At 51.7% G+C, this 23,496-nt stretch overlaps 2 protein-coding genes across 3 annotated transcripts in view; one reads left to right on the forward strand and one right to left on the reverse strand.

Moving 5' to 3' along the window:
* LOC122385819 (carbohydrate sulfotransferase 11-like) lies at positions 1 to 9,663 on the reverse strand. Its single transcript, XM_043374394.1, has 5 exons — positions 9,218 to 9,663; positions 5,693 to 6,087; positions 1,951 to 2,072; positions 1,529 to 1,673; positions 1 to 1,250 (listed from the first exon to the last, which is right to left on the reverse strand). Coding segments are annotated over exons 1-5 (1,302 nt in total). The 5' UTR covers positions 9,219 to 9,663; the 3' UTR covers positions 1 to 611.
* Positions 9,664 to 11,871: 2,208 nt separating this feature from the next.
* Positions 11,872 to 23,496, forward strand: part of LOC122385806 (ETS domain-containing protein Elk-3-like) — a 65,254-nt gene continuing 53,629 nt past the window's right edge. Inside the window, exons 1-2 of one of the 2 annotated variants that reach the window (XM_043374341.1) lie at positions 11,872 to 12,128; positions 16,815 to 17,026. In XM_043374341.1, the coding sequence (XP_043230276.1) occupies positions 17,020 to 17,026 (7 nt within the window). In that variant the 5' untranslated portion in view covers positions 11,872 to 12,128; positions 16,815 to 17,019. The remainder of the gene's footprint in view (positions 12,129 to 16,814; positions 17,027 to 23,496) is intronic. The other variant, XM_043374342.1, reaches the window with a different exon arrangement.

The following is a 23,496-nucleotide window of genomic DNA, read 5'->3' on the forward strand; positions in this document are numbered from 1 at the left end:
ATATCATTCATGCACATGTATTTTCACTGTGATGTTACATGGCGATTCACAAGGTGAAAGGGTTTTTGACAAAGGTAAATTGCTGCTGCAACACCCAGTGATGGTTTGCAAACCACATTGCAAAAAGCAAGGACAGCTGTAATGAATTCATCATGAATCAACGCTTGATAACATTCATCGGCTGCAATACCAATGTTAGAAAAATATTTGCATTGCTAAAATGACCACTGTAACGACCCCTTGTTGCGGTCTTGTCATAGGCATACCTATGTAGTATAAGCCGTCTTGCATCTCTCAGCTCACCAACATATCTTTTTAACCTTTGAAACTCATCACTTGACTATTCGGACTCGGCGACAGTGCCACGTCTGTAATCAATCATCATCCATATTAACATATTATACCTAAATGGTCAAAAACAAATGAAATTTGATGGGTTCAATGCATATTCAAGACCAACGAAAACACACCAAAATGTGTGCAAAATATTAAAATGCTTGTTCAAATGCAACAAAAACACGACAATATGTGCACGTGCCCCGTGTTGCTCACGCTAGCATGATTGCAGCGTGATGCACAATCACAAGTCTCGCGCTTCTTGAACACCATAATCACAGCATGTTTTCCGCCACAGCTTTGTTCTCGCTTTCGTCATCATCTGGCCTCACGTACTCCAAGTACTGATCCACCGTATAGTTAAACATGAGGAAGTCCATGTAGAACATTTTATAGACCTTCATCAGTTCGCTCCGGGTCACCTGCGAAAAGTACTCCCTGGTTGTGTTGCTGGTGGGGCCGCGTTTATTCCTGTTTCCCAACTGCGGTAGCAGCAGCTCTGTGTAATCTTTAATCCCAATCTGGTCGGCGATGTAGCGATTATCCTCCTCCAGGGTCTCAAACTTACCGATCAGGTCGTAGTCGACGTTGCAGGGTGTGCAGTGGGCGAAGTAGTGTTTCCAGTGTTCGTCTCCGACGTCCTGCGCGGCCACGCTGCGCATGAACTCCGGGAAGGTCAGCGGTGCCGGCTGACGCGGCGGGGGCGGTGGCGGAGGTCCGTTGAGCTCGGCCGCCGACACCGGCTGGGGTACCACGTCCTTCCGCCGGTGTAGCCGGACCATCTTCACCGCCTTGACCCAGTACGCCTGGCCCTGCCGGCGACCGTTGTTCTCGATCTTGTCACGGAAGGCGCTGAGCAGACGCTCGAACGGGTGGCGTACGACCAGGAAACGGTGTCGCACCGTCTTCGGCATCTGAAACACAAGCACAGACATTTGAGCAGGCTGCTGGACAAGCGCTAGGAATTTGCACACCATGACTGATGTCGAATCCAGACGTGCACTTTCGGGGGATAGGGTACAATTGAATGATCTTGTTTTTGTTTGTTTGTTTGTTTGTTTGTTTGTTTGTTTGTTTGTTTGCTTGTTTGTTTGTTTGTTTGTTTTTGGGCAGAGCGTCAGTCGAGTCCTTTATATTTGGGGAAAGCATTGTCCTAATACCCACCTCCCCTGAATTTCACAGCGTAACTTACGGTCCAGAAGCGAGGTATGTTACCCAGATGTCGGCGCAAAACCTCGATGGGACATTTCTTCTTGAGCTTGTGTACGGCGCATAGCAGGTGCAGCCAGTTGCTGCTACCGGCTTTAAATACTGGACACCAGACCACTGCATTAGCACTGTGGGCATAGGATGCGTCAGGCCATTCTGCCTATATTCTGCCTATCATTGCTCATGACTGCCTATCACTCAGCAGTCTGAGGCAGCCTAGAAGGGTTCTGGAGCTAATAGCAGTGTCTGTTTATCGAAACATTCAATTTATCATTCGATTTCTGCTTGGCTGTTCCTCGTGAAAGGATTCCTGACTCTAAATGAAAATATCTAAAAGCAAAACTTAAATTGATTATCATTTTGTATGTAAGATATGACGCTAAAGAAAGAAAAACGTTGGCTTACTTGTCGTGGAAGACGTTGGTGGTAATGGCTGGTGCCAGATATTTGGGATTTTGTTTGCAGACCTGTTGTATCCTCTCTCTCCTACGCTGCATTCGCTTTGCCATCCGCTCTGCCACGTCGTTCTGAAAAGAGAGACAAAGCGGCTGTTCAAATGTTGTTCTATATACCCTGGTCCCTGGTTCTAATGGAAGATAGAGCATAAGTCGTTTTGTTATCGTCCTGTTTTTTTTTTCTCGCTTATCGGTCCTTTTCTGCGCTTGTTTGGTCATTAGATAGAAAGCTTGACACTCGTCTATCGTCTTTGAACTTTCGGGAACTGGGGCTTATAATGTTACCCACATATTAATATAAGTTATCGTACATATTTCTAAAAGATGAAAGCAATCGGAAGTTGGATGATTTGCCTGCAGATGCGCTCAATGCCCTTCGCATGGTCGTGCTCTGCTTTGCGCTTGTCAGGATAACATGTGCTATGCTCCAAAGGTCGTCTATTTCGGCCATTCCCAAATTACTCTGTCTTTAGATCAAAGTTCATCATCAAAGAACATGTCACGGGTCAGTCGATCCATTCTGAACATACAAGGCTAGCTAATCAGACCGCCACATCACCAATCACCATAGATCAGCTTAGAGGGACTCTAATCATCCAAAACCAATGTCCCCAGTGGCGCTCATGTCCTGAGCGTCAGAAAAACAAAAACAAAAAATAACACTCCCGGTGTTTATGTCTGCTGAAAAAAGGTCCGGGATAATCTGGCATTTCATAGCCGGGTAATGCGATATGGAAGACTCATTGAACAAGCTGTTTGTAGGCATAAAAATACCGCTTATATTAAACAAAAAAAAAGGTGGCAGGAAAATTATCGAAGGTTGTAGGAGACATGCAAAATTAAACTAACCTTTCTTGTTTCTGGGCAAGTAATCAACCTTGTCGCTCCTATCTTATATTTTTTTTTCTTCCCTAAAATAGAGCTCGAAATCATGCTTGGACTGCCGAGGTCCGTGGAAGCTGCAACAGTTGCAACTTGAAATTGATACTGTTGTAGCTGCAACTGCAAGAGCTGCTACTGCAGCGTTTGATTTCATCTGTCTCAGTCACATGTGTTGCATCGTCGGTAAGTCATTGGCGTCTCTCGCTAACTTGGTTACCGTGCTGGCGAAAGCCTAATTTAAACATATTGCGCCGCGTGGCGTGATGGGGACTGGGCTGGCGGGGACTGGGAATGATTTATACAGCACAGATGTTGCATTGATACAAATAAGGATACATGGCTTATGGCAATGATTGGTCTTTTGTCGGCGAATCTTGCTTTGCACCTGAGCTCAAGGCATCGGGGGCCGTTAACGGCTCAACTCATCATCGTCCGTTGCAAAACCTGCATTGTGACTCAGTTCAGGCTGACATACAGACACCCATTTCCATATAAGGACGGATACCATTGTTTGGGTCCGCTGACTCCTTTTTTGGAAGGTTCGCAGTACTCATTGAGTAAACCTTCAGTTCCAATTATGTAGTCACGGCTACTGGTACATACTAAGAACTGCAACACTAAATACCAAGCTGCTCGTGCCGCTTGTACCCCGTACCGAACCCTTCACCACGTACCAGTTTGGTAACGCGGTCTGCACCCCGACCCCTCTACCGCGTTCTCAGCAGATCGCGCACTCGGCACGCGGGTGCTTGGCGCCTCGGGGGTAGTTGGCCAAGCGACCATCATCTCCGGTCCGTGCAGAGAACCGGGTGCACAGAGGGCGCTGGGCTGGGTCCGGTCCGTTGCCGCACGGAGACTGCGAGTCCCGGGATCTCCGCTTAGATATTCGCCCGGCAACATGGAGATGAGGCCAACAGGTGGTCACGAAACCACCCGGCGACTACGAGGATACATGCTAATCACACATTTGTTAACCGCCCTGAAAAACGGCGTCTAGTTTTTAGAGCGGCGGAGGCGAGCGGTTTTGTGATCGTGCTGTCAGTTGTGGGCAAAGTTTTCACCTCTGGCCATTTCGCAGCCATTGACCCGGGCAGGGGCGCAACGGTCAGCTGTGGTATGAAAAAACTCTGGGCGCGTGATGCGGCGGCAGGACGTGTGTGAAGGTATACCCGTATATTCCGAGACACCTACTGAGCTGGCGGTGGTGGGTCATGGGATGATCTCAGATCTGGCTGGATGGAGGGGGCGGCGTGATTTATCTTACCGGAGGTTTGCCTTTCACAACAGTGCCTTATTAACGTTTCGTTTCGGCCAATTTTTTCCATGCTATTTTTATTATGACAAATACTGCGGTATTTAGTGGACACATTGCCATAGTGATTAGTGCTTTATATTACTTCATTTATAAATACATGATAAATTTACTTATGTTCAATGTAATGACCTGTGATAGTGCTTTCCTTATGATGGACTCTCTGTGATTGTTCCAATGTACTTAATGAATTGATGTGTTTTAACACTATGAAACGCACCGTGAATATGGTTAATTGCACGAAGATTGATTTACCTTCCGCATGTACCGCCAAGGAAATTACACTGTGGAAGTTGGCGCATTATGCATAACGCATTCGAGTATAATTTGCCAGGGCGTTTTATTGCATGAAGATTGAAGTCAAGCATAGTTATTGCATGAGTGTCGATTGTGATAGGCTGTGACATTATGGATGTCATTACACACTGAGCCACTGAGCACATAAAACCTGCAATGAAGGCTGGTGCATGAACGTGACACTTGCCGCTGGCTACTTACTTGGATGATGCGTAATAATTAATAATTATTACGGCCATAATAATGATGCCTTATGTCCATAAGGTAATTATTTACATGGAGGTTGCTACATATGCAGCCTCATATACATATACATAGGGTACAACATATGTAGCTAAAATCGGCAAATTACAGCTATTGCTAAGCTATTGAGTCATTCTCATTCCTTGATTTTGTGATTACACATTTAAAATTCACCGACAAAGGATGTGTACTGAATGGGGAGAAGGCGGCACTGGAACGTCTGAAATGTCAGGAGGCATTGTTCTTCATCTGTTTAGCTTGTCTATATGACGCGAAAAGTGGCTCGTTCTAACATCATGACACAGTGCCGACACAATGCACCATCAGTCCTCACACACTGCCTTTTTGGACGTCTGAAGATGGCAAGTCACTGCTCTGCATGACATGATGCTATTGGCATGGTTCGTGACGACGCTGCGAAAGTGGGCTAAAGTTCTACCACTGCAGATGTGTGTCTGGGCGATTACTCGAGGCAGAAGCGGAACCACGCGGTTAGCAAGGCGCCGTCGCAGCGCCGCCGCTGTCTCGCTCAACTGACCGAACCGCGTCGTGATGATTCGCTTTGTGCGTTGGAGCGGAATTTCTGGAGAAAGTACGAACGGTCGGGAAGAACATGACTTGAAATTCGCGTTTTAATTAGTTTTATTTTTATAGTAAAAACTACCTAAGAGCTGGTAAATGAACTCGTATTGGCTTTTTATCTCCGGATCAGCTGCACGATAAAATCGAGCTCATTTCCCCCTGGATTGTCAAAATACGTTAATAAAGATGGTACCGGCTGAAAATACGAAGAGGTTACCACTTACCACTATTTTCTCCATCAAGATATTGACTTACTCCACTCAGCTATCGCCCAAGTAGCACCCACTCGGGAAAATACATTATCGATATTCACTTTTGGGAGGCATAAAGGCAAGCTCTGCCAGCGCAAAGAAAAGCTACATTCCTTCGCTCTCACCTGAGCCGATGACGCTCCTTCTGTCGTCGCTGACGTCTCCTTCAGCTCTTGTCGCTCTACGTCAGCAGCGACGGAGCGAACCGTCGTCGCCGTTTTCGGCGGAGCTGGCGGCGGAGGTGGCGGCTCCTGGGTCGTCTGGTCTTCGACCCTCACCCCCGGTCCAATGGGTACTTCCTGCTCCCGACCAGCGGTGCCGCTCTCTTCTACCGCCGAAGCCTGGTGAGCATATCTAGCGGTCACCGTAGCCGTCCACTGGGAGGTCTGCCAGGAGCCCTGCAGAGCGGTGGTGAAGAGCGCCAAGACGGCCAGCAACGTGAGCAGCATCAGCAGCTGCAGCTGCGGCTTCCGGAGAGAGCGACGCGCCACTGATGATAATGCCACGGCATAGCACTTCACTGAAGGCGGAACGGGGGAGGAGCGGATTATCAGCACGCACCAGAACAGGGGTGGGGCGGAAATTAGTGAACGCCATGGCGAGGTATTGCACGCACCATGCAGGGGTGGAAGGGGGAGGGGAGCGGTCAATCATCAGATATCATGATAGGGGGCGAAGGGGGGGCGCTGAAATTAGCGCACAATGGGCTGGGTGGCGGGTGCAATAGTTCACTGAGGACGGAAAAGGACGGGGACTAACAGTTAGTGGAAGGCAGAGTTCGCGGTATTTACGCACCTGATTGGTGGGAGTGGGACATAACGGGACAGTGCGTCATTGGGAGGGGATGGGAACGGGAAGGGGCGGCGGACAGTGGCGAAAGGCAACAAGCTTGTCACATTGCAGCCAAGTTGTGTAATTCCAGCGTGATCCTGATCCTTTTTTATCGGAAACTGCGAGTCAAGATAAAGAAACCACAAATTGCTCTACCACATTTGAATTACCGACAGCATTAGGTACGTACATGGGGATGACGGTAGTCTGGCGCGTGTCATATTGTTTCTCGTGACAGTCGGTCATCATCCAAACGGCAGACCTTGTAACCGAAGGACCCACTCAATCTCTGGCTGTTTTATTGCGCTGGGTGCGCTACTCGCCCTCCACTGTCCCTGCCGTGCGACCTGCCGGGCTGGCGGTTCAAGGGTTACGGCCGCCGGGGCATCCGGCGGGCGGGCGGGTCCGTACCGTTCCACCGACCTCACGGCGTGCCGGCACGCTGCAGGATAGGCCACGGCAAACGGGTCCCCCTACCGACAGTGTGGTGTTCTGTACTAGCCGACCCGCCCGCGCTGGGTTGCAATACGCAGATTGGGCTCTATCATCGTTCTCTACTGAACCTATATGCATTATTCACCCTGGAAATCGGTCCATCGCTCCCGCACACACGCGGATGTGTACTGGATGTGCACTGTGCACACGTGCGCTCACTGCTCTTTGCACGCAGCGGTGCAACGTCTCGGCTCGTCCGGTCGTCCGTCTTGGGTCGTCCACAGCCCGAGGGGATCATTCTGCGTCCGCCGGCTGAGCTGAGCGGCCGGCCCGGGCGCGGCAGTTGCCCGGCCGCTCCCAGGCTGGCGCCCAAGCACCGCCGGCCGGCCTATAGGACCTTGCCGCGGCGCCGGCCGGGCCAGCGCAGCCGGTACCGAGGCGCCGCACGCGAGGTGTGATGACCGCTCTCCTTTCAAGCTTGGCACGAGTAACGGCGCGTCCAGCCGTCACCCGGGGAAGGTGTCCCAGAACTGAGGGCGTGTCAGCACTTTTGGCAGAGTGGGCCAGTTGGTCCCAGTGCGTGTCCGAAGTGTGCTGATCAACGGGACGATAATACGTTTCTTAAATAAATACTTTTGCTAACATTTGCTCATGGGTGAGATTGGCCGAGCGAGGTTCGCGTCTCAGCGCCCGTTTGCATTTTTCTGCGTATCCCTATCTAACAGCGTTATCAAACATTAAAATTCTAGACCCGTCTTTCAAGGTCAGGTCACCTCGTCACGTCAATTGACCTGATATCAGGACACTTGACGTGACGTGGTGACCGACTTTCAAAAAAGACAGGTCTAGAATTTTAATGTGTGATAATATGTATAAGGACAGGTTGCTCGCCATAGCAACAGCGACTGAACGATTGCTTTGAAACTTCAAGCGATTTATAAGGCTCACAGTACTTACAAAACTCAAACTTTTATCTCGGAATATCGATATATATGACTTAAGGTCAGGTCAATTTTTCAACCTCCCCATTTTAACCCCAGCACTGCTGGTGGCAGGAGTATTTGAACATCGGCAGGCTTTTTCTGCACATGTGAAATTTTCAGACCTGAGACCCAGAGGCCAGAACTTTTAAAGGTCACCACGACCCACGTCAACAGATCTCACGTCAGGAAAAGTTGCAAATGGTAGGTACTGCTCGTCATTGATGCACCTAGGTACTGGATGCTCGCTTTGAAAGTTTCAACGATTGACAAGGGTACCTATAAGTCATGTTTAAAACGTTTTTCTCGGAATTTCGACATTATTGGTGACCTAAAGGCAGGTCAAGTCGCGACCTTTCCATTATAATTCATTGGGGATACTTAAACTGCGCTTCTTTTGGACGAAGGTCATTAATTCTTAACACTAACAAGCATCGGTTTACAGATAAACGTGAATAACAATTGCACCCGTGACCTCTATGGTTCTGAGGTTATTTCAGGCCGTAAGAGATTTCAAACAGTTTTTCGACGATAGGTACATTTTGATAGACATGGTAGCGGCCGCGGGATGATACGAATAGCACATTGGATGTGATCACTGTTCACTGATCAGCCCCACGATACGGATCGATTGATATGCAACAAATCATTTTCCGGACACGGTGAGGTCATGACCTTGACGTTAGGTCATACTCATCATAGTTTAAGGCTAGCTTCGCAGGCTAAGTTACAGCATATTTAACGCGTGTTGACGAGAGGTAGGTATGTACCTACACAATGTTGGTAACATAAATGCCGTGCTAGTTTTGGGTTAATAATTATTGCAGAAAAAGGTTTCCTGGGAAAACGTTAATTTTGACAATCTGTGCCCTCTGGAGACTTAACCGTTTATTTAATGTAAAATGTGAGAAAAACATTATAAGCGTTTTAAGATCTACCGAATGTTTTCGCTTCCGAGATATGCACTGTTTGTTCAAAATAGTATAAGGGATTGATAAGAGCTCAGGACAAGTAGTATTGAAATGGGATAAGCAATGGGAACTATTTTGAATTATATTCTTTTGAATTGGCCAATTCAAAAGAATATAATTCAAAATAGTTCCCATTGTTTATCCCATTTCAAAAGTATAAGGGATATTTTACCCTTCGATGACCTCTAGCGGCCTGACCTTTGACCTGGCTTAAAATGACTGAAGGTATTTCTTCATGATTTTGACGTTCTTTCGAACGTTGCTAACAGAGTGCCGCTACGGGGCAGGAGCCGAATTAGAGGGGAGCGTTGTCAATTCCCGACCCTCAGCAAGGCGTGGAATTCCAGGAGCTCCGGCGGCGGGACTCGGGTTTGGGGGTGCGTTTTCCCGTGTTACCCTTTTCCATAGAGTACGTGCGATGCGCGTAACTTACTTTTGATTGCGTTGCTTTGGCTGAGGTGCACGAGGAGAATCCAATGGTGAATGCTAATAAACGCTGCGATGGCTGAAAGAATCACTTCACGTTTATGCTGTCACGGTCTGCAAGCTCGTGAGAAGTGATAAAGAGCTTCAGCTCACACTCCAATGAATGCCCCGTTCTCTGGATATCACTCTTCTGAACCTTGTTTTAACGAATACGCAGGCATATCAAAACACAAGTCTTTGGTTTCTGTCACATAGTTTTCTCATCATAGCCCAATGGATAACTTCTAAATTATTTCAGGCTATGAAGACTTCGCTTCATCTCCACCCATTTCACCACTATCGTCCAAGTCTCCAGCACTTCTACCAGCCACCGAGCAGTGATGATGGTCTCAGCTTAGTTCACCGCACGGACGGACCCTCCCGTGCGTTCGAGCGCGCGTCTGCCGGCAAACTGACTACCGTCTGTGCTCACCGGCCTCGTGCGGTGCGCCCGCCGACGCCCGCCTGAGTGCCCACCGACGCCCGCCTGGGCGCCCGCCGACGCCCGCTGGGCGCCGACGCCCCGGCAGCTCGGCAGCTCACAAAGTACCCCATTCCGAGGTATTGTCCAGGCAGTGAGGCGGTAATGAATGCGCAAAGGCGTGTCCTAATCCCTGCTTTAGGAGACTTCAGCGTTGTACTGTAAGCAAAAGGTTGCGTCAAAGCTGACAGAAGCCAAAACTTCCAATGCCATTATCAATTACGTGTTTAGTTAGGTACTAGTAGGTAGTGTATGAGCCGGCATTTTCTGAGTCATCATAAGCTCGTTTCGCTGTCTAAATTATTTGTCTCTAAATCATAGGAGGTGCCTAAATCATTTTATGTTCACACAGAGGAATACGGTAGCAGTAGAATACGGTACTGGGAAGCAGGAAATAAAAGCATTGAAGGGCAAGGACAAGCATTGGAATAAAAAGCGAACATCAATTTTGCAAAGCATGGAATGCGAAATATTAAAACATGCCTGATTTAAGTGCAGATCTGACTTCTGAGATAAGTTTGACTGGTCTTTCTTTTTTTTTGCAGCCAGTGATCTGTGTACCCGTCCTATTTCAAATAACTTTCATTTAGTCTTGCTTATTATAGGTATAAGAAGAAATGACTGTTCTTCGGCTCGGTGCTCGCTTGGTTCGCGGGTCTCTCGACCCTTACGTTGTTTGGTTCACTCAAATAATTTAGCTGTCAAATAAGAAAAGACGTTTTTTCGCAGACGACTCCGGACATACGAGTATTTATCGTCCTTCCAACATATCCCTTTCCCAGGCAAATGCCTCAAAATGGCTAAAAGTACTGTAGTGCCGAAAACAGTACGTTCAACAGACATCTACCAACATTCAAGACAACGAAGACTTTGAACTCACCTTGGACGGTCGTCACGTCACAGGACATGCCTTACCATATTGCGACATTTTGTAAATAGTTAGTTATTAGTTATCTTGGGCTGAGGCTTCAAACGACTTTTATCTTTTGCGTCATATCACCGGTACGATTAATTCCTGCATTGGGCCAGTCTAACCAGCAACAATTTCATTACCAAGTGTTTACTAAGTGTAAAAAGTGTTAAAGTACCTATATAATGCTTCCCGTCTTAGTGTTTGTTGTAAAGGCACAGATTCAGTCACCATTCGTGCATGCATTGTTGACTTTGAAATCCCAAATCTGACTGAATACCCCCTGGTGATCAAGATGTCCAGGTTTGCACCCGCAGTGTCTCATCGGTTTGGTCTTGACTGGCCGAGCTTCGTCGTGACGCCTGTTCTGCTCTGGAGTGACGAACGACGGCCCAGTCGAGTGACCATCAACTGTTGTTATGCCCGTCTTCGCGGTATGCACGCTAAAAGTGACGTATCGCATCAAACCAGTTTCGCTTGTTATCGCTATGGAATGAAGATTGGAGATGTGGGTATGCGCTACGCCTAAAGTGTATGGTATGTACAACATACATTATACCTACATACCTACCTATTACCTACATGTATGAATTCATAGTTACGTCTCCACTCTCCACCGTTGATGTTTGTTAGAAGGTGACTACTGACTAGCAGAGGTGACTTCTAAGCACAAAACTGGATCTTCTCCAATCTCCAGTTCCTTCGGTACATCATAGGGCCTTGGTTTCCGCGTGTTGGGTCTTCTTCAGTCAGGTGGTCCACGAGGAAGGAATGTGCAGCAGCGACACCTATATCAATATGTAAAAGGCCGCTCTCACCAGTGAACATGCTTTGGATAGAGGGCGCTGCACTCTCCACTCGACGTTCTTCGAAGGAAACTCGTGCTAGTAGCTTGTCGTCAGTGATCAGGGCATTATGCTGTTGTTCTTAGATTTGCATGTTTTTGGACAAATCATTAACATTTAAAGGATTTCATAGTCTCCCTAATACAGTTTAGAAAGATACCATCTTGCTGCAAAGCCAGAGGTGATTTGTGTGTAACGGTGCTACGCTACGCTACAGCACTGGAAAATGCATGCGATCCTATAGATGGTAAGACACTTCAGACAAATCCCAGAATTTCGATCTGTTACTTTTCACCGTAAATAAAATACGTAATAGTAAAAGCTTTCTCATGAATTAGACCATTGTCGATTTTTTTTAATTTAGTAGCAGCGTTCTGTACATTCTAGGCAAATATGGCGCAGCAAAATATTTGAGTACATTTGAAGCGCATTGTTGCGTATTTGGCGCGCGTATCTCGTGGATTGTTTACAACACTGTTAACAAAGTTCAAGAAGTTGTGACTATTTTTTTAATTTGAAGCATTTTCTGGGCTAAACTTTCATTGAAGCAATGATTCATTTGTCCAGATTGAGATGAAGAGTTAAGAATTTGTGTGCATACTTATTCGAAAACTGTGCCCACCGAAGTGCCTGAGGCTGGTAGGTGGGTTCAAACAATTTTGATATTTATTTTCCATTTTCATTTCTGTTCTTTTAATGAATTGAATATGCTGCTTCTTTGGTGTTTCTAGCATCTTATAATGGTTGACAACCAGTTAGAAGAGCTCAAAGAGCTACATTGACATCAATTTTGGGTCCATCAGTTAGTTGAAATAGGTACAGTGTTTTTTGTTAAATTTAATAGCCTGGTTTATTCTATTCCTCAACTTATTGTTCTCAAATGACTGCATTGATCTATTAAAGGAATGGTGACTGTCTCTCATTCCTCCAAGTTTTGCTATATTGAGTCCCGACACGTGACATTGGAATGTTGATAAGTATCACGGCTGTGGCTGCTGGAAGCCAGGCTTGGTCTGGACTGGAGAAGGAATGTTTGGGCATGTCCAGGAGCCTCTTTGTCTGGTCTCACCTCTCTTGAACAAAACATAACTGGGTGAAGTCCTTCAATCAGTGAGCAGAAAGGCTAGGCGTCAATCCTGATACAGATCAGTTATCATAGGTTTTTGAGTAGGTAGTAGCCTACTACCTGCTCAAAAACCTACCTACTACTAGTAGGTACCTACTACTAGTAGGTACCCACTACCCACATAGGCTCCTACCTTAGGGCTTGACTGGAAAAGAGCTTAGAAGGATAAGAAAAGAGCTTAGTGATATCTAAGTGTGGCTGACTTTCAGCAATTGGCTCTTCCACATTCCACATTATTTAAGATCATGTTTTGATATTACTGAAAACTGGTTATAAATGCATGTTAAATATGAGAAAAAGATCAGAATGGATCTGATGGTTAGTGTGGTTGAAGAATTGCTTCTGAAATCAGGCATTAACATTTCATATTTTTGTTGCAGTTTTCACTGGACTATGGTGTTGATAGGGTGTTGTGACTTCATAGAATGTATCCTAGTACTCTATTACATTTTAATGTTTAAACTCAGCTTTCATATGACAGACCTACCCAATGCTTAAGTGTATATCTGTTATTTCAGAATGATTGCATTTAATGAAAACAATTATGCTATCATCTGTAGACCAATTTCTAGCAGCTCTGCTAGATTCACAATCACAACAGGTTTGCCAGTCAATACACCAGTAGGACGCCTTTTGGGGCGACTAACGGAGCGAGCGAGAGGGTGGGCCTTGCACGTGCAAAATTTCGAGGGGGTACCTCCAACTGACTTGTGCATGGCACCTTACCAACCGGTCTCTAGCGATGTGCCAAATTTGAGCACAATCGGCCCAGCCGTTCTCGAGATCTGGAAGCGGCACCCTGCACGTGCGCACGTGCAAAATGGGTCCCAACTGACTTGTGCACGGCACCTTACTAACTGGTCTCTAACTGTGTACCAAATTTGAGCGCCATCGGTCCAGCCGTTCTCGAGATCTGGAAACGACCCCTGCACGTGCGCACGTGCAGCAGCACCCCAACTCTGGCACATGGATATGCAGTGCCTAGTGGGTGCCTACCTACATGCCAACTTTCAGCGCAATCGGCCAAGTAGTTACCGAGATATTGCAACAATTATAAAACTGACACCTCTTCGTTTTGCACGTGGCACGTGCATAAGGGGTCACCCACATGCATCGGGAATATTCCAATACTTGGTAGAAGGAATGAAGCTACCCTACAAAAATTACCGCGTGTAAATCGGTCAAGTGGTTGCTGAGATATAAGCCTCGCAAAAGCGTCCGCACGGCCGGCCGGCCGGCCGGCCGCTCATACTCAGAAATTTCCGTTATTCTACGTAAGACTCCGCTCGCTTCGCTCGCTCCGTAATAAGTGGTCCTAGTTGCATGACAGGAGGGTCAGCAAATTTTTGGATCAGCAGGATATGAAAAATGCTATTCTAAGAGCTGAATATGATTATGGGTCATAATTTATGACCCATAACAATACCTGTCTATCATATGTTGACATTTATTTGTATGATAGGCATTTCATTTGCTGCCAGTGAAGACACTTCTTTCCAATGCATATCGCCGCAAAAATGTGTTCAGCAGCTCACCTTAACAATCAAAGGAATTCTGGCTATCTCGCTGCATTGCTCTTTATTGGCGGTAGGAGGAATTATGGCGACACCACAGACATTTATTTCCCTTTGAATCCTACAGGGACTCTCCAATGCGATGTTACAAACCCCTAGCTCGCCGGATTTTATAGCATCCGGCTGACATCATTATTACTCGGCCATGGGCCGTTTTTGTTCTCCCGCTCGGGATCACTGGGATTGCCGGCGCGTGTCCGGTCTCTGGTCGGCACTCGGCCCGGCTCTCCCCATCGAGTGTGCTATTCGCACTGACCGTGTGATGGGTATTTGCTCAGGTCGCGTCATCTTACCCGCCGGGCCCGTCTGACCCGCCGGGCCCGTCGTCGGACCCTCTGGGCCTGTCTGACCTCCCCGTCTGCTGACCCGTCCGCCATCCTCCGGCGATCATACCTTCGACTGCCCACGGCATCAGCGGCGTAATTAGGGGATGCCGGCCGACCAGCGCGCCCCAGAACCGGTTGGCAGGGCGGAGAGGCGGCACCGACTGGCGGCAGCACCCCCGGCGGCGGCCGTCCGGGCCTGGGACCCGCCCGAGAGGTATGGAGTCGCGCACGGCATCCGGCGCCCCGCATTCATGACACGGGTCGCCGATGCACAGTGGCCCTTTTTCAGAATTAGCACGCATTAATTCCCACATTACCTGAAAGTGGTGCAAGACGTCAACACGTGATCAAGGACGTATTCCCTGCCAATGCAAAGAGAAGAAAAGAAACGAACTGCCCAAGGAGATTCGGCCCAACAGCGACAGGCCACTCGGCCCAAGATTTGGCGCACGTTCGTACGGCTCGCCCGCCGGCCAACCCGCTCCGGACGCAAGTGTGGCGAGCCCGCCAGCCGACCGCGCTGCACTGACCGCCAGGACGCCCCAGGGCGTCACGTGACCGCATCTACAGCTGTTGCCAGCCACCATTAGTATAATTTCAAATAGCACATCTTGTGGCAAAAGTCAAGCCACATTTAGGCGCACACCAGACCTGACACTAGCTTCGAGCCAGGTCAATGAGCTTAGTCGTATCGAACAGGAGCCACAGCCTCTCGCGGACTGAACTGGCTCACGTTATCCACCGTAGAAGCAAAATGGCGCAAAATGGCGCGATGCCCTTTGGCGGACATGGTCAGAAGAGATCGGCGATTCGAACGATGTATAATACGACATGTTCCAGAGTGTGCCACTTAACATAAAGCTTCATATGTATGCCGCCATCTCAAGTTAATAATTGTCCTGTTATTGTGTCCACAACATTCGGCAAAAGTGGTCTGTTTAAGTTTATATAATGAAAATAGTGGTTTCTAGGGCTTCTACGTAAACTCAGCTTCACAGCCATGCCACTCATTTTTAATATTTTTGCATCGAAAGTCTTACAAATTGATGTTTATCTCACTCTACTTTTTAGGGTCCGCCGGTGGTGTCCGCGCGCCTCTCGACAAACTTCGATTTTGCGGTCAATTCTACCAAAGATAATTATTTTTTAGGAGGTAAAAATGGCACCATCGGATAGTTTGGAATGTTTTGCACACGATAAGACTGCTTTTTACTCAAAAGAAGAGAAAAAATATTTTGAATTTATGCGTGCTAATTCTGAAAAAGGGCCACTGTGCGATGATCGGACCGTTTTCGGCTTCAGTGGAGCGCTGATTGGAAGAATGGACGGTGGTGGCCGGCTACAGAGAGGAAATTAGGATATCGTGGTTTGGTGGAGTTATATCACATGGACGTGGAAAGACTACTTTTGTGGTGTATCGATCTCCTGTATCGTAACATTTCAACATCGGAAGGAAATCCGGCGGCGAATGCTGAAAAGTTGTAGCGACTCGGGCTCATTTTCTCAAATTCCGGTCGCTGATGGCCCATGGTCGCAGCCCGCGTTATTGCGCTGGTAGTTAACGGTCGCTGCAAAATACCATAAATCTTGCCCGAGAGGCCTGCGCTGGTGGGTTCCAAGAACTGGGTGTGCTGCGGTCGACTGATCCCGCGGGACGTGGCGTCTCTCGACCTCATCAGACCAGCGCGGCTCAGCCGCAGCTGGACACAATCTGACCAGATAACGCGGCGCAGCTGGAGATGATGCTGTCTCTCTGCCTGCCTAGGGATCTCAGCTGTTGCTTGTCGAGGTTTTAGTAACCCAGGAATCTGCTGATCCTCTAGGGTCCTTTGATGAAGAGCATGTCCTGGGAAAACGCCTCCCAAAACCTTAGGTTGGTTGACCTATCGACGCTCAATTGGACTCCCGCAGGCGAAGGTGATTCTCAGGACTTTTCGAGCACTCGCGGCCAGCGCGCGGTGGCAAAAACAATGGATGATGAATGGAGTGTTCGGCCTTCCGGCAATTTTGCCATTGGTGGTCGGACTGAGCCCGCAGTTTGGTCAGCTCTGTCGGAAACGGTGGCCTGCTCCCAGGCCCCCGTCCCACCGTTGATGTTCGTAATTTGCTGGCGTCAGCTGACCGCCGGCGAAGGTCACGGTCACCTGCGCTGGGCTGCGTCAGGTGCAGTGACTGCTCCCCCCCCCCCCCCCCCCGTCAGCCGCCGGGCAGGTGCCATCGAGCCGCCGCCGCCGCTCGGCGCCCGGCGACGGCCGCTGTGACGTCACGGCTCATGGAGTGACGTTATTTCTCGTCTCGGACAGGTGGCGCCCCTGGCGGCGGACGGCGCAGTGAGCGGGGCCGCCGGCGGCCGCCGCTCAGTCCGTGAGGGAGCGGGGCCGCGCGCGCGCGACGATCGCTACGCTGTGCTGCAGTGGGTCGACAGAAGCGTCACGGAGCGCCAGGCGGCCACCACGCTGATCTCAGCGGCCCAGGCAGCGCCGCCGACCACGCACCCGCCCATCACGGATGAGAGGTGAGTGCCGTACGGCTGGGGTCATGAGTGGGCGCGGGTGGACGCTGGGCAGCGCCGTACCGCGCTGTCATCTTCAGGGTCACATGTCTTCGCCAGATGTCGCTGTTAGGAGCGTTGAGACGGGGTTTGTGCGGCTACATCCCGATTTTTTTAGCCTTGTATACCCGCCAGACTTATGACTGATGGGTCTGTCCGTGATGTGTGTGTCTTAGGAGCGTGACCGGCCGAGACGGACTGTTTAGGTGACGTCAGTCGGTTTTTTCGCCCCGCGCCTGGCGTCCGTCCATCCGTCCGTGGGTGGCGCCGCGCGGACGCAGCCGATAGCCAAACACACACCCGAGTCCGAACCACGTCCGGCGGTGCGCGGCCCTCTTCCGTCCGTCCGCGACTTCTGGCCGCGACCGAGCGCTGTCCCGTGGACCTCGGACCCTGTCGTCACTGCCCAGCGGCCGAGCGGCCGGGCCGTGCTGCGCCATGAGAAACGTGAGCTGGTGTTGAAACGTGCTGTGTATATCGGAGTGAACCCAACTGGTGAGGTGACTTCCTGGCCTGACGGGAGCTTAACTTCCTGGCTTGGTAGCTATGGAGGATTCTAGCTCCCTAATCGATGACAGACTAGTGACTACGTCACTGTCTGGGTAAGCGATGCAGCGTTGGTCGGGCGGCTCGGCCGTGCCGGGGTGCAGCCCGCTGACCGGTCACGTTTCATGCCCCCCCGGTCCCCCAACCCCTCGATGTGGGGTAGTACTCCCAGCACGTGTACGACGTGCCTGGATCGGACGGGGAGCGCCCCCTCTCCTCCCCACCACTACTCCCCATCTGCGGCATCTGCCAGCTGACCTGGGAAAGGAGTGGACCGTCCCTGCGAAACCCGTCATCAGTCCACAGTGTCAAGATCAGCTCTAAAATCTCAGGATGTATTTCGGGTAAAGTCTAAATACTTTTCCTTCCCGGGCCAAGAGGCAAATCGTGTTTGCCAGCTCGACTCGGCCGCCGATTCCTGGTCCGCCAGGCAGGAGTTTAGCGAGTTTAACAAGAGTTGTTGACATTTCCCGTGTGTCGGACAAGTCACGGCCTCTGCTGGTGAGTTGTTCGGGCTGTCGCTGACCCCAACTGCCCTCGCCTGGTCTGAACAGCTCGCCAGCTTCCTTGTCGAGTGGCTTGGGGCTGCGGTGGCTCGGCCGTAGCCCACAGCTATGTCCGGTGTACTCTCGTAGCCGTCAGGAGCGGGCGGAGTTGAGAGCAGCGTGGTCGCTCGGGACGTGACATGGAGCCCATCACGGTGCGGCCCAGCGACTGGTATGTTTATGGGCGCGTCACCAGCGCGGGTGGCGGCGCGGACGAGTCATACGGGCCGCCACAAACATGGCTGGCTGGGGAGAGGGCGGAGACGACGGCCGGAGAGCCGTGTTTATACAGAGTGGACACTGGAGGGCCGCCACGGCTGACCGGTCGCAGACCGAGTGACTATACCCAGGGGTATAGTCACTACCACAGGGCTGTGGTATGGGGGAGGCAGACTGCACCGCGCCGTGACTATATCCTGCTGGCCAGGGGCTGGGTCGAACAAGACACTCGGCTACAGATAGCCGGCATGTTCAATAGAAGGGTCATCATATTTGATTAGTGCTCAGACCAGATCAGTACTGATGGAATTGAGCTCGTGTTGGGTCTGAAGGGTGCACTTTGTTTCAGTTGCTGGGTAGACGAGATACTGTCAGCGGTGTAGGATCGTTGGCGGTGTCAGTTCGCTGTGCGTTACTGATTAAAAGTTGCCAGCTCTCTGGGTTCATGTCACGGGCTTGTATCTCAGGACAGGCGTGGCGTGCACCTCAGGACAGGCATCATTTGTCTTTATGACGTCTGTTCTGACCTGACCCCAGCTTTTGCCCGGTGCATCTCCCCCGGATCCATCGTGGCCACAAACCCATTATCCGCCGCCACTACCGTCCCATCATCGCCAACCGGTCGCCTGGGATCTCTGCATGAAACGGCACACCGTGCGACAATCCTTTCACTCGCGTCGGCCCATGGGAGCAAAGGATGCCGCCCGTGTGCGTGTTTTCACTGCATTAGCGGTCATTAAGGGATCAATTACCCCGGCTGGGTGGGTCCCCTTCCGGCGGCGGCGGCTGTGTTTCAGGGTCGCGCGGACCGGCTCTGTCACTCTCCAGTCGCCGCTGTGCCCCTCCGCCGGTGATCGCAGTTAAGCCGGGCCGCGCTACCCCCGATTCGGCGGCTTTACCCTCTCACTGCGTCCTAGGGTTGGGAGGATTAGGCGCTCCGTAAAGCTGTCATTAAGTTTTCCTAGAGTAGAGTGTTTTGCATCGTGAGGCGCTGAGTTCTAGGTATTTTAGTGGAAAAGGAAAGGCAGGATTATTCCAGTCACCTTTTAAGCACATATGGATAAGAGCTGCTTTGCATGAGTGTTTGTGGAATGCATTTTAAAGTCAAAAAGTGTTAAATAGAGGCCCAGTCGTCAATTAGGCTGCAAAGCAATCGACAGTTCCCTTCTACGGTTTAATCAACAAGTAGATCAGAATTCGAGCTGTATGGCCATTGTGTTGTCCATGATTATAAACTGCAGGAAAGGCGACACTGTTGATCTTCATAAAACAATATGTCATTCTTTTGTATTTTTAGCAATTAACCTACCCTACAGTCCAAGCAACGTGTTGCATGTCTGTGCACTCTGAAACTTGAAGCGATACCTCGAACCGTTGTTTTCATGCCACTGCAAGTTGAATACGGAACATGCAAAATTTACCGTACAAGAGTTATGTGATCTGCAGATAACTTGGTTACAAGCAGTTTAGGGAATAGTCACCGCTCGCATAACTTTTACCATGTCGGAAGCGGTTCGTGGTCCGTCAGAATCAGGAGTAGGACTACCGACCAGCTTCGATGCTCCCACTGGCCGTGCCCGTTCCTTACCGGGACGAACTCGGGGCCATGAGCTCCGCCTCCACGCGCCATTTGTCCGGCCAAGACGAGCGGCTCTCAGTGTCCCTCCATTGCCGGACGTCGGGCAGTCCATGGCCGATTCACGATCCGCGGACTGCCATCTCGTAACTCTGTCGGCACGGCGACGAACGGCGGGCGTGGACCGACAGGAGCTACCGGAGTTGGTCGGACCGACTGGGCCCACCCTTCGCCTTGGATCACCGCCCCCGCCGCTGCCCTCGCCATCGCCATCGTCGCCGCCGCCGCGGCGCTGCTGGCCACCTCTCGGAGGCGATCAGTCGGTGCTTAAAAGTTATTCGGCCATCCGTCTTAGAGCCACGGCCGGCGGCTATTTTAGGGGTCAGCCCGGCGACCTCCCACGGTGAAACGAGCGCCGCGCCGCGCCCGGCGGCTATAGTCGTCCGCTGGGTAGTTTATTAGAAGCCGACGTTCTCCTTGGCTCACCTGAACTACGAGTATAAGTGGTGTATCAGAAATCAGTGGAATCACTCGAGCCTTCTCTGTGATGTCACTCATGACAGCGATCAAATAGACCAGCCCGCTATCTAATCTTCTCTAGCGTGTTTGCGTTTACCCAACAAGCGAACACAACCGATGCGTTCAGGGGCCATCTTATGTCTGAAACATGTGACCACACCACGCTCTTCCCCCCCCCCCCTCCACCCATGGTCCTCACTCCTCGCCGCCCCATCCCCCCGGCAGCCACTTTGCCTGTGCGGGGAGCGCTCCTGGCAGCGTCGAGTGGCTCATGCCTGGCCGTACCGCTAGCATCGATCGACTACGGCCAGTGACGTCAGACGCGACCGGCCGTGGCCTGCTGCCCGTGACCGAGCGGTGAGCGCTCGCCGTGACGTGCCGTGGGACGTGCCGTGACGTGACAGACGTGGCGGACGTACCGTGATGAAGTTTGAGCCATGCCGTGGCGTACCGCGCTGTGTCGTGACGAAGAAGCTTGAGCTGGCCACTGAAATAGATCAAGCTGTCCGGCTGTCTACCCAATCCGATCTGAGCCAATCTAGAGTCTGTCCGAGTCCTGTCACGGCCCTGTCAGAGCCGTACCGAGTCGCTCAGAGTCTCTGAGTCACTCTGAGTCGCTCAGCAACCGACCAACGTCTGTCAGCTCAACGGAGCTGTCTCCGCGGAGCACCTGACAGACTGTGACAGCGCCAGGGGCAGACATCACAGCGACGGCACTCAGATCACGGCGACACTGCTCGACATCGTCTGACATTGCCATGCCCCGGGGCAGAGCCTAGTTCGCCGAACGCCAGATCCGGGACGCGGCGACCGCGGCGCGGCTATTCGGAGCCCCAGCCATAATTCAATAGAGCCGGGTCGACCTGCCGGCGAGGAGAGACGCCCGGCCTGTCCTTGCCAGGTGTGAGACGGAGCGGCCTCGAACCGCGACTGGCACGGTCTGACATGGGCATGACATGGTGTCGAGGTGACGCCAATGCGGCGTGGATGGTAATGGGTGAGCCCTGGGCGGCCTGTGGTTTCGGAGAACCAGTTGGAGGTCTATTTAGGTTAAATTGCTAAATAAACACACTGATGATGATGGATTCAGACGTCGGGCAAATGTTGGCACAAGCGCGTCTTCATCACAAAACCAATTCAATGCTATCGCGGCGTTGGCGTATTGAAAATGTTTCCTAGTAGACAGCGGGGTGTTAGTTTGTCTGACTTCTAAGACGGTACTATCATGGCACCAATACCGGGTACCAAACACCATGGCTGTTTCCCAATCTTCACGCTTGTCACGCCCGCTTTCGACCACACATCCCGCTCTGTCCTCAGCCTGAATTTCCATCTCTGCCGGGCTCACCTCCGTCCGCCGGCGACCGGGGCAATTACGAGCGTGTCGCGCGCGGCCCGGTCCGTCGGCCGGTGCCGGAGTGGGGCCACAATGGGCCTGCTGGAGCGTATATCACGGCCGCCCCCTGCGGCGGACCGGCGCACACTGCGCCCGGCGGCCCGCTCTGACGCGATTCATTATCGGCCGCGAGGACGGACGGTCGGCGACGGCGTCCCGGTCGACTCGGTCATTGTCACCTGGCCGGCGAGCCGGCGTCGCATTCCTCCGGAGACGGCAGACACCTCGAGACGCGCGAGACGCAGGTGGACGCGCGAGACTCCGCTGAATGCCGCCGAGCGCGAGAAAGTGAGGCTGGTGGCTGACTGATCCGACGCCGGCGTGGAGAGTCTCTGCTCACCTGATGTTAGCGCACGCTGGCGCAAGTGTTGACATTGGAGGAGGGAAAACCGCGGGTCGGGCTGCTAATTAAATGATAATTACCTTGCCGGCTCGGCGCCGCGGTGTGTCATTACACACATTCCGGTGCCGCCGTTTGGTGGACCGATAATACCTTCCTCTGTGCGCCGGTCGGGCTCATTGTCTCAGACGCTGGCTCGGGATGGTGCCTGCCGCGGCCACTCTGAGGCGGCTGTGGCGGCGCAGTGGAGGCAAAACCGGTCTGCGCCCGTGGCCGGCGGCCACCTGCGCGCCGGCCGAGAGTGCGCGCGGTCGGCGCGGCGGCGGCATTTCCGGCGCGCGGCGCTCTCCGTGGGAGGCGCCGCCGGCACGGGCCCAACTGACGTGCCAGGGAGCCGCGGTCGGACCCCGAGCTAACCACTTATTGGCGGCCGGCCGCCGCGCAACCGCCGCAGGGCCGCACACTCAGGGACACCTCTGTGTGCGCTCACCGCACTGCGCACCTCTGCCAGCTGTGCCGCACAATCTCAAAGCACCCCTCATCGTACTCTCAGCTCTCAGCTCTGCTCACCTCACAGCTCACGTCACAGCTCTGCTCTCAACTCCTCTCATCTCACAGCTCAGCTCACCTCCCAGCTCAGCTCACGGCTCTGCTCAGTGCTCACCGCACACTTGCTCTTACCCTCCTATCTCGATCGCCGCCGTCTGAGCACCGCACCGCCTGAGGCCGGGCCAGTCCGGCGGCCCACGCTCGGATGCAGCGACCGGCACCGATGAGGCCAGTCGTGGCTCTCCCCGGCTCGGATCGGCCGTTTGCCTCTCTGCAAGTGCCCTCTGCACCGGCAAGCGAGTGAGCTCCTCTGGAAGCCGCCATGACGCGTGCGCGGTGCACGGCGCCGGGCGGAGAGCCGTTCCGACAAGTGGTCGCTCGTCAGCGGACGGTGCTGGTTCTCGGTATATGCCGTGCTGTTGGGGCTATGCATGAGCTGCCGGCCGCACGCGGCGTAGGTGGCATATAGATGGAAAGTGGAGATGCACAGGGAAGGGGGACGGACAATTGATGGTGTTTGGGTACGTCGTTGCATGATGGTCTGGTGGTGTGTGGGTGGAATGCAGTGTTTGTGGAAGTGCACGAGTGCTGTGTGGGTTTGTGATGATGCTACGTGGTGATCGGGTCATCTGGTTCACTGGGTTCGATGTGTCTGATGTAAAACAGTGATACTTTTCGCGCTGAACCCCAAACCCGTCCGTTTATTGTGACCGCCCGCTGCTGGGGAGATTGGTGCGCCTCAGT

This window comes from Amphibalanus amphitrite, unplaced genomic scaffold (genome assembly GCF_019059575.1).
Source record: "Amphibalanus amphitrite isolate SeventyFive unplaced genomic scaffold, NRLGWU_Aamphi_draft 000232F_arrow, whole genome shotgun sequence".
NCBI classification, from domain to species: Eukaryota; Metazoa; Arthropoda; class Thecostraca; order Balanomorpha; family Balanidae; genus Amphibalanus; species Amphibalanus amphitrite.